The sequence below is a fragment of the Centrocercus urophasianus genome, unplaced genomic scaffold (genome assembly GCF_019232065.1).
Source record: "Centrocercus urophasianus isolate 14NV4802_14NV808 unplaced genomic scaffold, USGS_Curo_1.0 seq_37, whole genome shotgun sequence".
Taxonomy (NCBI): Eukaryota; Metazoa; Chordata; class Aves; order Galliformes; family Phasianidae; genus Centrocercus; species Centrocercus urophasianus.
Window position 1 is genome coordinate 10,866 of NW_024884944.1, and position 17,181 is coordinate 28,046.

At 46.4% G+C, this 17,181-nt stretch overlaps 1 protein-coding gene across 7 annotated transcripts in view; it reads right to left on the reverse strand.

The window, feature by feature from the left end:
• Positions 1–16,850, reverse strand: part of C2CD2L (C2CD2 like) — a 22,589-nt gene extending 5,739 nt beyond the window's left edge. For 3 of the 7 annotated variants that reach the window (XR_006171027.1, XM_042831881.1, XM_042831879.1), the window contains exons 1-14: positions 15,344–15,589; positions 11,784–11,879; positions 11,205–11,324; positions 9,332–9,442; positions 8,455–8,571; positions 7,911–8,028; positions 7,636–7,759; positions 7,108–7,172; positions 6,444–6,571; positions 5,980–6,151; positions 5,220–5,321; positions 4,445–4,578; positions 3,680–3,962; positions 1,719–1,928 (exon numbers count right to left, since the gene is read on the reverse strand). Coding sequence is in view for 6 of the 7 variants with exons in the window: in XM_042831881.1 (XP_042687815.1) it covers positions 1,719–1,928; positions 3,680–3,962; positions 4,445–4,578; positions 5,220–5,321; positions 5,980–6,151; positions 6,444–6,571; positions 7,108–7,172; positions 7,636–7,759; positions 7,911–8,028; positions 8,455–8,571; positions 9,332–9,442; positions 11,205–11,324; positions 11,784–11,879; positions 15,344–15,589 (2,026 nt within the window). In the remaining variant the exon portion in view is untranslated. The other 4 variants (XM_042831882.1, XM_042831883.1, XM_042831880.1 and 1 more) reach the window with 4 other exon arrangements.
• Positions 16,851–17,181: the final 331 nt, after the last annotated feature.

The window sequence follows — 17,181 nt, forward strand, 5'->3', positions numbered from 1 at the left end:
CTTAAAATCCAAGCCTAAGTGACTATGGTCTTCCCTATTTTCAGATACTTTTGAGACACACCCTAAATTCCTACCGATAAATCCCTTTACAGCAACCTACCAAGCACACTGCAGTCCTCAGAAATGGCACAAGGCCCTATCAGTAACCTAGGTTTTGTCCTGACATGATGCACTGTGTCACAGATAGTTTCAAAATACATTTTAACAGAAAAGAGCAGCTAGAAAACTCAGCCAGGCCTACATGATCTCTCTTCTGAGGCTTTTCCTCCTCCCTTTTGCTCCGTTCACTTGACTCCACAACCCACAAAACAGAAAGAGCTTCCACATTCAAACCATCTACTCTGACAGGGCACTATCATTTCCTCAGGAAGCACTGTAACACTCATCCAAACTGGGCCTCTGCAAATATTCACTAATGCATGCATCTCAGGAGACTGGAAAAACATTAATTTGGAAGGGCAGTGTTTACTCCCATGCAAGCAGTTGATTTTCCCCCAAGCAGCTCTCTCTCAAGAAACACCCACTGCAAAAACACCTCCACTTTAAACACAGAAAAAGACATTTTTAAGAAGAAGGAGAGTATCTAATACCACCAAGAAAGGCTCCTTCTATACTTTCCTCTGTGAAAACATGTAAGCTCCTCACTTGTGTTGCCACACAGCTTAAGGTTTCATATCACACTGCTCTTTTGCTGGTATTGCCACATTTCTCACTTTCCAACTCCAGCACGATATTGCTCATTGGTGCGAGGGCTGATAGAGAACGAGGCCACGCACAGTGCAGGACCAGATGACAGCTTCTGCCATCTTCCAGCAGAACACTGGGGAAGCCCCAGCTACACACAAGGAAAAGGGTTCCACTCGTACAGAAGACAGCTGGTACATGCATGCAACAAGATCCCTTCCCCACTCCAGAACACAAATACAGGAGGCTTGCGTCATCAGGCGGCACACCAAGAGCAGCAACCAAACTTTGCAAGGACTCCACCTTCTACAGAAAACTTGTCTAGTGCTTAAGACTTCCTTGTCCTTAGACACCTTTCTTCATCAGTAGAGCGCAGAAAGCAGGCTTCCTCAGCACCCTCTGAACCAGAAGCCATTCCAATAGGGGAACAGTATCTCATTCTGCTCACAGCTCTTAGGCCAAGAATGCACCACCCCACAACGCATCACACACCTCAGTCAGGCAACAAGCCTCTGCACCAAGCAAGAGCAACATGTGAATGGCTCATGACCACACCATCCTTTCTCAATATCAGAATTCTGCGAGGTGCAGAATTCTGCTATTATTATGGGTTATGCAACCCATAGCTCTTGAAAAATGAGGATACCTTAGCAGATTCTCACTTTTTAAGTGAGGCTGTCACTTGAAAAATCGCCCCCTCTTTCAAGGAAACACCTAGTGAAGCTGGACAGCTACACAGACAGAGTCATTTCTTCAGCTCCTGGGACTCCAATGGGGATTAGCGTATCAGCTAGGTTTTTTTGAGAGAGCATAATAGTCAGAGAAGGCCGAGCAAAGACAGTTAAGCAGCCTCAACCCTGGGTTCATCACCTTCACTCTCTAGACAGTGTCAAGTACCAAGGTGTCTTCCCTCAAACAAGGATGTAAGGAACTGGACTGCAGGTCACAGGTACCAGTGGAGTGGAAAGACGAGAGAAGAGAAGACAATTTCTGTTGAATCCTTCCAGCTGGCTTCTCCTTCATTCAGTTCTCACCTGTTGTTGTGTTGTCACTAGTCTTAGGTTTGGATTTAGACTTGAAGGAGAAACGTTTGATGAGGCGGTGGGAGAAGCTGCCAGCTTTCTTCTTGGTGGCAGAACCAGCGGTGACGTTGGACAAGTCATCATGTGACTGGCTGAGGCCAGCTTCCTTCTGCTTGCTCTTTCTCCGAAAGATGAGTTTGGTACCACTCCGAAGAAAGCTAACTGCAAAGACAGAAAGAAGATAGCAATCATGGTGGCGTCCTGCACTAGTGAGTCTCTGGGATGACAAATACACACTGCTATCTGGCCACTCTTAAACAAGAGACCATCATTCCAATCAGCAAAGGCACACAGGTCGAGTCCTAGCTTCCAACTGCAAGGCAAAGTCCAGATTCAGCACAGACTGCAATACAAAGCTATTTTCCTAAAAACACACCTCCTGTACATAAGCTTCCTTTTATGCAGCCATCTACTTGAGAGGAGTCATGAAGAATTAAAGTTAAGACTGATGTGGAAAATGACTGGGAATATCACAGTGTGGAGATATCCACAGCAACACATACAACAGGGAAAGCGCTTCTTGGGCTAGCCCATCATATGGGCATCTAGATTAGCTGGTCATCACACTCTCAGCACAACTGTTTGCAGTTTCACAATATGCGCAAATCTGGAAGAAAAAAAAACAGCGATGGCTCCTGAAGGCATAGAGAGGCAGGACAGGATGAAAATGCTGCTCACTGGCAGCCCCAAAAGGGAACACAAAGGCATATCCAAAACCTGCCCATTATTCAGTGCTACAACACTATTTTCTATAGATAGTGGGGTTCTTTGCCAATGACATCCTGGTTTGTATCAGGAATGGCACAGTAAGCAGGACTAGGGAAGTCATACTGCCCTTGTATTCTGCATTGGTGAGGCCTCACCTCTAATAATGTGTTCAGTTTTGGGTACCTCAGTACAGAAAAGACATTGAGATGCTGGAGCAGGTCCAAAGAAGGGCAACAAGGCTGCTGAAGGGCTTAGAGGCCTACGACGAGACACTGAAGGAACTGGGGCTGTTGAGTCTGGGGAAAAGGAGGCTGAGGGGAGACCTTATGGCTCTCTTCCAATATCTGAAAGGTGATTACAGCAAAAGCGGGGCTGGTCTCTTCTCATTGGTGACAGGACGAGGAGAAACAGCCTCAGTTGTGCCAGGGGAAGTTTAGGTTGGATATCAGGACAAACTTCTTTACTGAAAGGGTTGTTAAGCACTGCAATAGGCTCTCCAGGGACATGGTTGAGTCACCATCCTGAATGTGCTTAAAAACCATTTGGATGTGGTGCTCAGGGATGTGATTTAGCGAGGGTTGTTAAGAGTTGGGGTAGTATGGTTAGGTTGCGGTTGGACTTGATCTTTAAGGTCTTTTCCAACCTGAGCAATTCCACAATTCCTTGTTTTTCTTCCTTCTTTTCCCAGCTCACCAGGTCTCTTGTGCATCTGGGCCACATACCTTTTCACCTGATATGCAAACAAAAGACCAACACGATTTTGAGAAACAGATTATTGGCTTGCCTTTGCTTAGGGAATTTGTAGCAAACTGAAACAATCACGGCTTCAAGCAAACCAATCCAAGTCATGCAGTCTGCCCAACTGACACAAACCTGGATATTCCAGAACAGCACCTCAGTCATGGCAGACCTACCCTTCACTGTTTAAAAGCTGGGAGCCTGTGGGGACTATAGTACTGCAGGCCAGAGGTGCTAGCTACTTTGATGGTAATGGAGAAAACAGAGCGTATCAAGGTCCACACAGTCTGCAGCTCTGCACCACAGCAGCAGAGTTTAGAGGAAGAATCGCTATTGACAGATACGTGTCTCATCTGAAAACTCAGAGGCCGAAACACTGTCTTGGGAATATGCAAGCTGCAAAGGTCTTACTTCTTCCTCAGAGACAACAAGCTGACGTTAGCTACTGGCTAACAGTTCACCCTCACCTTTGTGATCTTTCAAGCTCCTGGTCTCAAGGGCTCCCGTGGAGCCAGTTTCAGACTCAACATCTTCCACAGACGGTCTCTCAGAGATGTCAGATCGCGTCGTCTCATCCAGCTCCTGACTGGCTCTTTGTTCTGATGGTGATGCTTCCAGCAGCTGTGATGACTCAGTGGAATCACGCACCTGGTCAGATGCACAGACTGCCCCAGTATCTCCATATACTGTGGCCTCCATGGATGCAGCATAACCCAGAGAAAGTGCCATTTCATCTTGAGCAAGAGGTACCTGGAGGATGTTAGAGGGTCAGACAGGAAGACAAGATCTAAAGCGTTGCATTTATCTCCAGTTTTGGTCAACCATGCTAGAAAGCACAGACATACAATGGTCACTTATTTTTTTGCCGAAACATACTGGAAGATACCTGATTCCACTACATTTTGCAATACTTCCCTCACTCCCATAAGAAAGTCCCAGGACAACTCAGATTCTCCATGAGGTTTCCCAATTGGCTACATCAACAGCTTCCTCTTCTCCTGCCATGCTTTGTGAGCTTCCCATGACAGCTGCCCTGCAGACTAACGAGGTGACCTTGATGTTTGCTGGGAAATAAGAACAAGCTGCAAGAAAGCAGCAAAAAGGTTCTGCTGAGCAAGTCCCCTGCAATGGGATCTTTCCTCATCGTTCCCTAGAGGACAGGGCAGTTTCACACACACATTCCTAGAAACAACCTCCCAGAATGAAAATGGAGACCTCTAACTGCCAGACACCTTGGAAACTCCTGAGATGATCAGCGTGCTACGTTTTGTTGGGGTCTTCTTGGCAGGCTTGTTATTTGTCTCAGTTAGCTGCCTGATTGCCGTCTCAGCCACTGGATCCAAGCCATTGGGCATCTGGCTGTCTCCTGAGCACAAGAAAGATACCAACACTTGAAGTAGTGTCCTTCAACACAGGCAAGAGCTCACTTAATGACCATGATGCTTTTAATGGGCTACTGCATGTATGTTACAATAGATAGCAGAATTTATTATAGATTTGCTCAAAGACATTAAAGAAAGGATGCTCCACAGAGTTCTCATCTCTTCTAGGCACCTGTTAAGCTTGATTTCCCAATAGATGCATTATTAAAATACCTTTCCCATTTCCCACTTAAAAAAAACTTCCAAAGACTTACAAGAGGTCACACAGCCTTGGCCACAAAGCATCCAAAGAGCCTAAGCACCCTGTCCCAGAGACAATCAGAAACACTAAGTACAGAGATACAGCATGAGCAAATTTCTTTGGGTTCAGATACTTTGGAGATGTTTTTGTCAGACAAGGAAACATTGAGATTAACAGATGAGAGAGCCACAGAAGCATTTCTTTTACTTGCTTCCACGTCCTGCCCTCCCATCCCTTATTTCTCTTCTTCCCTTAGGTACTTGGACTTTCTCTTCTGCAGCAAATGCAGATGAGTTCAGCAACTCTCACTCAGACAGCCTCTTACTGAGAAAGGCTAAGAAACATCACTGCGCCACTAAGAAGCCCTGTTTCGCAAGCACTTACGGCTGCTGCTGGACAAGGAGTTGTGAGGACAGCTGCTTTCCAAAAGCACTGTTGTCTTCTTTTCTGTCACTTCCACCTTGGATGGTGACCTTGAAGGTGAATCTTCGTAGTGAAAGATAGGAAAAGACACAGAGACAAAAGAAAGTGGCAGCTTTGAGGCAGCTTCATCACACTGTCATGGTCCCCTACACACACAGCATCATACACACACACAGAACATCTGCAGAGGCTGCCGATATGAGGCTTTGCAGCAGTCAAGTAGTAAGAAGCAACTGGAATGACACGCAAAGCAGCCCTGTCACAAGCCCTTGTTTGTGCTGTTTCCCAACCCTACCTCACTAAATAACCAGCACTACATTCACCAAGACATCAGGCCGAGACTGCAAGCAGCAACAACTGGTAAGCAAGGGCAACAGGTTTTCAGGCCTGTATTCAGTACACAGAGCACAACTCATTTAGCAGTGAAGAAAACAGAGTAAGAAAGCCAAAATGTTTAGTCCAACATCATGCAGAAGTCCCACCCTCAATGTCAGAGAGGCTCATCCCTCTGATCTCTCTTTCCAAATACAGGAGATACATCAATATGTCAGTTCCCTCCCCTCAATGCTTCCTACTAATCTCCAGACAGCCACAGGACAATAATCTGAAAGCCAAAAGCACCATTCACCCACTTCATCCTTAAAATACAAGTCCACAACAACCCAACATTCGGTGTCTGAACAGCCACCTGTACAAGACTCCTATCTCAGGGCAGCCTCACCCAGCTTACAATCCACCTTGGGTCGGGACTGAATCGTGGTGACAGTAGTCACAATGGTGCCGTCAGGCATGATGGTCCGGTCCATCTCCACCTTCTTTGTGGGGGTGATGCTGGTATGCAGAGATGTGGCATGCTGAGCATTCAGAGATGCAGAAGAATCCTGGTATAAAAGCTACAAAAAATAAAACACAGCTCAGGAGGGACTACCCTCCTCCCAGAATGAAAGGCGGGCATACAAACAACAAAAGCTACCGCTCTGGACACTAAGGAGCCATCCTCACCGCAACGTCTGTTGAATGGAAGGGAAGCTCAGGGACTAAGGGTGAGGTGACACATTCTCAGACATTCTCTGTTAGTCCCCTGCAACAGGCTCAGACCTAATCACTTTGGTTTCCAGCTATGGTCTCACATTACAAATATTTCTAGAGCATGCACTCACAGAGCTTACGAAGTCATCAGCTCACCTCCAATACAATGGTAGCTTCAGCTGCCAGTGGTTGCCCAGCTCCTGAGGCCAGCGAGCACACCTGTCTCCCAGAGGGCTGTTTGCCCAAAGAATCAAGCAAAAGAGTAGTATGTCCCAGCAGCACATCTGCAAAAGGAAAAAAGAAAAGAAAAACCACATGACTTCTCAGCACCTCAGACCTTTCCCAGGGTCCATCTGCTTTTGGAAACTAGACCCACGGGACATCAAAGCAGATCGCCTTAATTCCAGTAAGTCCCAGATTCAGCAGAAGAGGCTCTGCTTTGCTGATCTACAAAACAAATGTTAGACAAGTTGTATTTTTGTAGCCCCCATCAAAAATGTGCAATTGTCTGTACTCTGACCACAAGTCCAAAAGAATTAAGAGCCTCTGCCCTGTCCTTCCAATACACGTGGACAAGTGTCTGCATCCCTCTCACTGCTTCCAGGCAAGAAAGTTAAAGGGTCCCATGACCCGCAGTAAAGACAACTGACTTGAGAGGTACTTTACACACAGACTCATATAAGGTTTGATACGGAAATCCCTTGCAGAATTTGTAACATAACATGTGACATAGAAGAATCACTGGCTCAAAGCACAACAAGTTCCTTAGGCAGTTTTGTCATCTCATCTTAGAATCCATTTTTTGGCTGTTCATACTTACCTTCCCCTTTGCAGCTGTTCCCCAGCACCTGTAACTTCAGCTCCTTACTTCTGGGCCCTAACTCACTGTTGAAACAGAGACAGAAGAACCGGGATTAAGCAGTCTTTGAAGAAATGCCGCAGTGTAAACAAGTTCATTTAATATTTTCCTTCCCTCAAATCATCTTTCCAAAGCTCTGGAATGCGTGTCTTGTTTTGGAGGCCTTAAGAAGGAGCAGCAAGGTGAGGAGAGCTTATGTCCCATGTTGGGCTGCATAAGCTTCCAGAGCAAGCTACTAAAACTGTCTAGAAATTTAAGTGCTCCTGCCCCTGTACTCCACACAATCAGCACTTCTGCCCATCCAGTTAAAACACACACCATACAAGGAAGCAGGAAATACGCATGCAAGCTGGGGCCAATCACTAGTATTTGCAGCCCGGTACACCAGCAGCGCAAACACACGCCACCAGCACTGCAGACATCACCTCCACAAAGAGGTCATGCTAGTCTGCCTTTATTGCAACTGCCAGGAGGGTGGGAGACACTTACAGAAACAGCTCTTCATTCCACTCCATCTCTGCAGCAATGCCAGTGCTACCAGCTCTCACTGGCCTTGTCCGTTTCTGTTGCGGGGGACTGTCTAGTTCTGCAACACAGCGTATCTCCCCAACTCCTGCAACAGAGAAAGAGAACATGTATGCACCTGTAAATACAAGGCAGAGCTCACACACACATATTTCCATTTCAAGACAAATATCCACTTGCTCTAACCTTGCTACCTCCACACTTGCCCTGTTTCAGCTTAGCAGCGTTTTCACATTTACCTCCACTCCTCTGTGAGCCTAAGTTCAGCACACGAAGATTCCGGAGCAACAGCTTTGAACCCAGAGGGGCTTCTACTACACTGTATGGAGACTCTTGGGTCACCTTACTGCTGGATACCTGAGGAATCATGAGAGGAAGACTGATGACTTACCATTTGCTTTTCAGCAGATAGCAGTAAGACACATAACATTTGTGCTTACATCTCACAAATGCTCCTCACGGGAATATCCACAAAGCCACCTAGAGGTAGTGCAGATTCCACAAGCTATCAACCTTCGGTGGGCCCCCATGTCATTTCAGACATGAAATTTAGGGTAGACACGAAAAGAGACAGATAGGAATGAGCTTTCTGACTACTTGAAGGGGGAACCAAAGGCGACACGCCAAAGGTCTCTCCCTACTAATTCCCCCCCACTCCCTGTGCCACAATACCCCAATTATTGTTAAGAATGTGACTGCTGTCTAAAAATGAGCCTGGGCCCTCCAAAGCACTTCAGGGCACAGCATACAAGGCACGAGAATGCTACAGGAAGAGAATCTTACTGTGCCAGTTCCAGCTGTGCAAGCCTTCAGATTCACCATCATGGCTGGCTGCGTGCTGACAATAGTATCCTCGATTAGATCCTTTATGGTGGACAGATCCGCTTTCCCTTCGTTCTTCTCTCCACAAATCCAAAGGAAATGCAGGAATGTCACACGGAGGCAGACAATTTTTCTCCTTAAACAGCTGCAACTGCCTCTAAAGCCTCCATGACGCTAAGCAGCCCTTCTCCCAGAAATACCCTCCCACATACTCTTCTTCTGTCCTGTATACCCTCTCCCCAGCGCTTAATCGCTGCTGTAATAGTTACTGGCAAAAACAGGCTATATAAGCAAGATAAATTGACCTTTACATCTGTAGTCTCCCTATTGCAAATTTTGACAATAAAGCCTTTAGGGCTTACTGTATCCTTGCCACCTCATGTAACAGTACCACCACCACTTTCATAAAAGCCAAATTCCTACATCCGCTAAGGATAAGACAAGGATTTCAATAAAACTAACAACAACAACAACAACAACAAAACAAAAAAAACCAAACCAAAACAAAACAAAACAAAAAAAAAAAAAACACCCTGAGTTGCAAGCACATCTGTGTTCAGCTCATCAAGCCAAAAACACTCAGAACTCAAAGTTCTGAGCTTTACAAGTCCAAAAAGTAAAATAAAATACTCCAACTCATTTTGCAGCTCTGCAATTGGCAACAGCAGTAGAACCTACATAGACAGGAAGCATTTTTTGCTACGTAGACTCTATTCAGAGTTCAGATGTTATGCAAAACTCAGAAAGCAGGTATCAGAACTGCTTTAGCTCTCTTTAAGAATGCACTCCTTTAGCACTTTCCCTCTTCCCTCTGAGTTTAGCCTCCCTGTTTGCTTACCTCACAAGGCTGAAGTCTCGGAAGAACTGAAAGATCCAAGTCTGGTCTGTCCTTGAATGTCCATGACACCAGGAGACCCTGATTCTGTATCTCCTCCAAGTGGATCTCCACCTGACCCAGAACAAATATGCAGTTAGAACGCTCTGTTTTCATTTGGTGTTTCTTGCCCTGCTTCATCTTCAGCAACTAAAAGGGCCTCCCCATTATTGCAGCTATAAAAAAAAACAAGGAAGAACATAGGTGGTCCTGGGCTTCCGAGAGTAACTGGCTACAGAATATTCATCACTCCATATCCAGCTTCCTCACTGCCATTGGATGTCCAGACATCATCAAAGGAAAAAAAAACAAAAAACCTTACTTCTTTGGCTGAAGAAAAAGCCCCCAAGACAATCTGATAAAGCAAGTTGGGTACTAATACATTGTATTTGTGGAGCTACGTCATTAACCACTGTCAAACATAAGTAGAACCATTTCTAAAGTCTCTAGGAAATCATCCTTAGTCTGCAAACTCATTCAGGTCACCAACAGTCTGCAACAACAACACAGCCTGTACAGTATTCTGTAGTTCAGTTGAAAAGTTCCACATCCATACAAAATAAAGGTATCATTAATACAACACACAAATGAAACGACAGAGGAAAAACTCCCAACTCAAGATCGCTATTAAAAACAATGGAACAAAATTTAAATTTAACACAGAACACAGTTCAACAAAAGTAACCGAAAGAAACTGCTTTTGAACATTTCTTTACCTGGAATACACAATTTTGAGTTGAAAGTAAGAGATCTGAGACAGAGTAGCCAGACAAGTAACTGGCAAGAGGTTTAACAGAAAAGGCAAGACAAATTTGGGACAGAAGCACTTGAAGTATTCTGATCATCAGACACACAAAAATCAAAACTTCAACAGACACAGACGAGGAGAAATTCCAACGAGTAGAGAAGCGACTTGGTCTTGACCCGGCCTCTACAGACTAAGGAAAGATGAACAATTATGGCAATTCACAGCCACAACGAGATCAGCAGCAGGCATACTAAACACCAAGGAAGGAAAGGAGATAATCAGAAGGAATGAAGAACTCTTATGTAGACACAAGAACAAACCAGCATGATCTGGTAAACTTACACAGAAAATTTTATTAAAGCTTTTAAGAGCAAAAACATTCTTGAACAACTTTCCAACTGTAACATCTGCAGCAGCGTGGGACTGGCCTCACACTGTAGAACTGCTCTTAATTCTACCATCTCTTCCGATAGCACCAAAGAGCAAGCAGTATCCAAGGAAGATGCCACCAAGACAAAGAAATCCTTCTGCTTGAGGGAAAAATGAAATTCTGGAGAAGCAAATCCAACCAGAAAGCAACTGTGGAGTTACCACCCATTGCAATTTCAGTTCCTTTTTCTGGGAAAAACATCTCCATCTCCAAAAATTCAACACAGAAACAAAATGAATGTATTGAGGGGAGTCCTGGCAAGTAAACCATTCCTCACAGTGGATTTCTTTTTCACACCAATAACAGGACAGAATATTTCCCTATTTATCGCATTGCACGGAGTTTCGAATTTTGTGGATCTTCCAGCTTTCAAGCAGATCTTTTAAAAGCAAGTATAGAACACCGCCATACATCATCTCTATGGTCCCAGATTTTATTAATATGATGTTAAATATCCAAGATCTGCAGAACAATGCTCATAAAACAGGACTCTGCACGCTGATCAGGAAATGCTTAGTAGCCCACCAGACAGTAGCAATAACTTGGCTCTCTCTCTGGCACAATAAGACCTTCAGCTGCACTACACCAAGTCCTCCCTTCCTCCTTCAGCATTGGGCTACGTAGAACAAGAAAACCAACAAACTTTTTACAACTATTACCTCAGCCTGGAGCAGAGCCAAAGTGACATGATACGTGTCCACAGAAACAGCAACTGCAGACTGCTGGGTGACAGAGACAGGGAACTTCACAGCTTCAGCTGACAGATGACAACACAGCACCTACAGAGAAAAGGAAATTGATAATTTTATATCCTTGCTGAGATGCAGATTTGAGATGGCAAAATCTGTAAAAGCAATAAGTAAAATTAACCTATTGAGGCAGGACAGAAACATCAGTCTGCCAGCCCCAGTTCTGCACTCTAAATATGTCATTTAAGACTCCATACATGAGCCAATAAAGATTATCGACAAAGAAGCCCTCTTCTCTGCACTGCAGTGCCCTGATATTCAGGCTCAGCATCCCTACGTCTCAACTTTATCAGATGGATCTCATCCACTGCTCACACAGAGTTCACCAACGTATAGTCCCTGAGCTGCAATCTCTGAACCAAATTATGGACCCAGCCCACAACTTTCCCCCAGGTTTACCATTCCCATCATGTGGGCATTGACAATCCCCATACAAGACTGATTGCAGAGAAACCCAACATGGCACAATTCAGAACAACAAAGCCTTACCATGCTGTGACCTGACTGGCCTTTGCAAGTCACACAGCTTATATTTGCTGCTGGTGGTAATTGAGGACCCTCTTCAAATGTGATCTGCACTGAACTCTACAAAAAGAGAACTCCGTTAGTTCCCCGTGGACAAGGTATCACAGGTAGTTTCAAAGAGGATGAACAAGTCTAACATAGGGCCCCAGAGACATTCTAGTCCAATTCCATGAACCCAACCAGCACACAAACATGTCCACACTGCAATTCTGGCTTGTCCAGGCAGAGAAATGAAACAGTGGTCCAGGCTCACAAACACTAACTTCAGACAGGCAAGCCTGATTGAGAATGCAAAATTATTCTGAATACCTGTTAACTGTAAGAGAGTGTTAAACCTTCTTCATCACCAAGACTTCGCTTTTCTTTTCACTCCTCTCTGCTAATTTCACCCCAATTAAAAATCCAAAAACACCACCAGCAATAAAACCTATCTCCAACATACAGCATCTGAGCTCATGTGCTTGACTAATTCCTATTTTCCACCTTTCCACGGTTTATCAGATTACAAACTCCACCGTGGAAGTATTCCTCTTCCTCATTCAAGGATTTCCCCGTGTAACAAGAGCAGTCCTCCACAGAAAATATTTTGCAAAGAACAGAAGGCCATGATAAAGAGCTAAGGACATTGCTTAAAGAAACCTATCCCTTTCCTCACAAGGAGCAAACAGAGTAGGCAAACTGAACACAAGAATACTATTGAAGCCCTGCTTCAGAGTACTGTTTTTAGCCACAGCAACTCACTGCAGCAACATCATCTTCTGGAGAGTTGGAGAGATACAGATTTTAAGTGTAGACTATTTGGTGGATAAAGAATTGTTTGGATGGTTGTAGCCAATGTTGCTGTCAAGGGCTCTAAGCCCAGTTGGCGGCTGACCGGGAGTGGTCCCTCCCAGGGGTCCATCTTGGGACTGGTACTCTTTAACATCTTCATGAATTATGTAGCTGATGCGATCAAGTGCTCCCTCAGCAGGTGTTCAAATGACACCAAAGTAAGTACTGCAGTTGACAGAATAGTAGGAAGGAATGCCACCCAAAGGGTCCTGGACAGGCTCAAAAAACAGTGGCCTTCTAGTGCTTCAAAGAAACTTGTATGCTGGAGGGAGACTGACATTTTATACAGCCTAGCAGTGGTAGGACAAGAAGAAACGGCTTTAAACTAAAAGAGGAAAAATTTAGGTTAGATATTAGAAAGAAATTCTTCACTCAGAGGGCAGTGGGGCACTGAAACAGACTGCTCGGAGAAGTTGTATATGCCACATCCCTGGAGATGTTCAAGGCCAGGTTGGATGGGGCCTTGTGCAGCCTGATCTAGTGGTTGGCAACTCTGCCCATGAGAAAAGAGATGGAGGTTGATGATCTTTAAGGTCACTTCCAGGCTAAGCCATTCATGATTTTAAGTGTCACTCCTGACAGCAAGTCCCTCAGTGCTACATAAACTATACAAGAACAAACTTGCTTTCAGTCACAAAATAAAAAGCAGACTTAATAGATTCAACATCGGCAGGATCCAGTGTTTCAGCTTCCATACAATAAACAAACCAAGTATATCCCAACATTCTGGTTTTCCTCAATGAAGAAACCACCTTTTCAGGATGTGGACCTCAGGTTCAGTGTTAAACCTAGCTACTTGCAGAACTGGGGGAAAGTGAGGAAGAGGCGGCAGAGATGTAAAACAAAGTTTTATAGTAGCTGACATATTAAACACCAAATCAAGTTTGTTCTATCTTACCCGTAACTATCAAGAGCATAATCCTACAGTGCATAATCTAGTCTTGTTTAATTCCAGGCCAAAGATTCACTTTCAACAGATTAAAGCAGGTAGTCCTACAGCAACCTTATACAGCACACCTTCTTGTTCTTCTTGTACCTCCTTCTATAAGATCGAGGACATAGTCCAATTGGTCACAATCAGTCCTAACTTCTGTCACAGAAGTCAGACCTGCAACATGGATGATTCCTGCCCTCGGTATTCTTAAGGTACTGTTCGCCAACTTTCTTGTACTACAACGAAAGTTTCTGAGTTTGTTCTGAGCAGACAGTAAAAGAAACAGGACGCAAACACAACAGGTCCAGTCTCGCTTTTATCGCAGCTTCCTTACATTATTTTGAAAGGAACATCTTTTCATTTTCTCCATATTCAATAACTAAGTACAATCAATTGACAACAATAAATGAAAATAACAGAAGACAGTCTATGGAGAAGGAGCAGCAAAGCCCACAAAGGCAGGCATCAATGTATAGTTTGATGGACATCTCAACCTTTGATCATATGTCCGCCACATTTACAACACCTTTGTGAAAAGCCCCATTTTTCCACAAATGTTTTAGGAACAAAGTACTTTAACCATTAAAACCTGTCAAAGGATAAGCTCATCCTAAAAACACTGCTGAATAATCTATTCTCTGACACCATCTGAGCCTGAAAAGGGATATAAACACCCATTCCCATTTTATAGTGTTAACCAACTAGATCAAAGGCAGAAAAGAGAGGCCAGATGCTGCAGCATTTCTCCATTAAAACAAAGCACAATTTCACTTGTCACGGGTAGCAAAGAATGAGAAACTAGGCCAGCCTTTCCAAGTCAACCTAACAAGTCCAAGGAAGAGGCGAAACATGGTGCCACACATAGATTACAAAGACCGTAAGGTGACAAAGCAAATGACTAAACGCAATGAAACAATCAGCTGTTTCCTCTTTCTTCTTCCTGTTTTTTTCCTTTCTTTAAAAAGAGTAAAATCAGATGAGGAGAGACTAGGTGTTCTCACTGGCACAGTCAAACAGCTCCGACAAACCAAATCTGTCAATACTAGCAGCAGTAAGGGATACCTAGCTTCACAAGCAGGGTCACTGGTACATCTCTAAACAGACAGACGCAACATACATATGACAAGCCTCAAGGAAGTTTACATTTGGAACAAGTCAATTTCCAGATCCAGATCCCAGACGTGGTCAATTCAATTAGTCAATTCCCAAATCTCTAGCATACAGAAAAAAATAATCTAGAAAGGAAACACATCAGCCATATAATAGGAGTAAGTAGTCCTTTACAAACAAGCCATCCGCATTCACAATAGCGCAATACTCTTATAGGCCAATGCTACCAATTTCTTTTGACAACTAAACTTGACTCAAGACACAACACTCTTTCACACAGCAGTCATCAGCGCTCTGTAGTCCTTCTGTAGAAACAAGAGACAACAAAGTTCTTGAAGTACTAAGGCCTGAACAGGCAACGTAAGCTTCCGTGACAATACTTGCTGTGGGATTCATAAGCCATATTCGACTTAGGAAGATCAGCACCCCATCTCCCAAGCACAGTAGAAAGCAACACGCAGTAGCCAAAAAAAACCGAAAATAGCACAACGAATGCTTGCTTTGGACAGTTTTGTCCAGACTATACAGCCAAGTGCTTGGTGAGGAGCTTTCCTTCCTCGACCGAAGCCGACGCAAACCCTCGGCCTCACCGCCCTTCGCCTCGCCGCCGACGCGGCGCCTGGCCCCGCCCGCCCGCGCCCTGCCGTACCCCGTGCCGGCGCGCCTGGCTGTTGAGGGCTCGCACCCAGGCCCGCTGCCACTGCTCACGCAGGGACCGAAGACCGAGCAGCGCAGCGAGCAGCGCCCGGGCCCCGGCCTCCTCCGTCGCCGGCACCTGCCGCCGCGGCGATCGCAGAGCCGCCGACCGCCAGTACTGGAGCAGCCAGGCCGCGACCGTGAGCAGCGAAGCGGCGAAAAGCAACACCAGCGCGGCCCAGCCCGGATCCGGCCCCATGTTGCTGCGCCTTGCGCCTCACAGCAGCCCGGGAGGCATGGCGGGCGGCCGCCGCCCGGCCCCAGCCTAGCTGTTACCGCCTCCCACCCAGAGAAGAGAGGAGGGGAGAGACGCGGCGCGCCGCCCTGCTCCCGATTCCGCGACGCACGTGGGCCAAGCCCGGCCCCCGGCCCTTGCAGCTCCCGGCGCCCGCCTGCGCACAACAGCCACCCCAACCCGCGCGTGGTGACTGCGTCCCCAAACGCAGCCGCCTGAGTTCTTCCGGTATCGGAGCACCGCCTCCCCGCGGCATGGCGGGCGACCCTGGGGTTACGTGGCTACCTCACTGTTCTCCGCTTTCCTTTCCGGTGTCCGCGTGCAAGTTTTTCTCTTGGGTCTGCGGGTCCTCCGCCAGCAGCCTTTCTGTCTGGACAACCTCGTCGCTGACTGCCACGAACTAATGCTGGCGGCCTAAAAGAGCAAGGCGAAGATGATGGATTAGCTCTTCGATGACTTTTCCCTTTCTTATTGAAAACACCTTTCTCTCAGCTTGATTCTTCACTTGTGCTGACGCACGCGCACCTGCACTGCAGCTCATCATCCAGCTGGAGCCCGTTTGCTTGCCTGCCCTGGGTCACCTTCTCCCAGGAGGGCCGACAACAAAAGCTGTACCCCCCTCGTTTTACACGTGCCACAGTGGTATTTCCGCAGGTGCAGGAGGCTCTCTGGTCAACCTCCTCATGCATACTGTAGTTTCTTCCCTCAAAGAACCGAATGCCTGCCTTAGAATTTAAGGCTCAGCTATACTTCACTAACTTTCTCAGAAGTTCAACAGACCATAGACCAGAAAAGGTCTATTGATACAGCAGTAGCTTTCTAATCAGCCCAGAAAAAGCCATCAGAAACCATCTGAGCTCACCGCATCCCACACAAACGCAGAGCAGAGGGAAGTCTGTCCTGCTATTATGTCTTTCACCTCGACTGTGTTTTCCTTCTCTACTCAGTGACTTGCATCCAAATGCAATGCCCGTGGTGAAACCCATGCCTGTCCTGCATTCAACCAGGATCACTCACACAAAGACCACACACCTGGTAACGGTTTTCTGGCTCAGGACGACCCAAGCTAACGTGGGTTTTTTATTTATTTTTTTCTCCCCGTGGGGCCACTCCGTTGCTCACTCTCACAGAAGAAAGCAGTGCCGGGTTCAGGGACGCTTCCTGGGGAGCCAATTAACGGCCCCCGCCAGGTGTGCAGCGGGCGAGGACAGCGCTGCCAGCGGCCCCCTGCCCCCACCGTACCCACCGCAACCTCCCACTGCCCAATGGTCACCTCCGATGCCACCCCCAGTCCCCAAGGTTCTTTTCAGCGCCGCCGTCCACCAGGGCCGCACACTGAGTCCCCGTGCATAGCCTACAGGCGACGGCCGTGCTCAGGAGCCCTGCCGGCGTCGGCAATTGCTGATCACAGAGCAGCGAAGCACATCAAAAAGTCGGGGCGGCCCGACAGGGAGGCCCTCGGTGCTGGAGCAGCCGCTCCAAACGCCAAAGCAACTAGGGCGCTTCTGAGGGGCTACCAGACGGCCCGCGCAGCACTACCGGGGTTAGCCCACCTA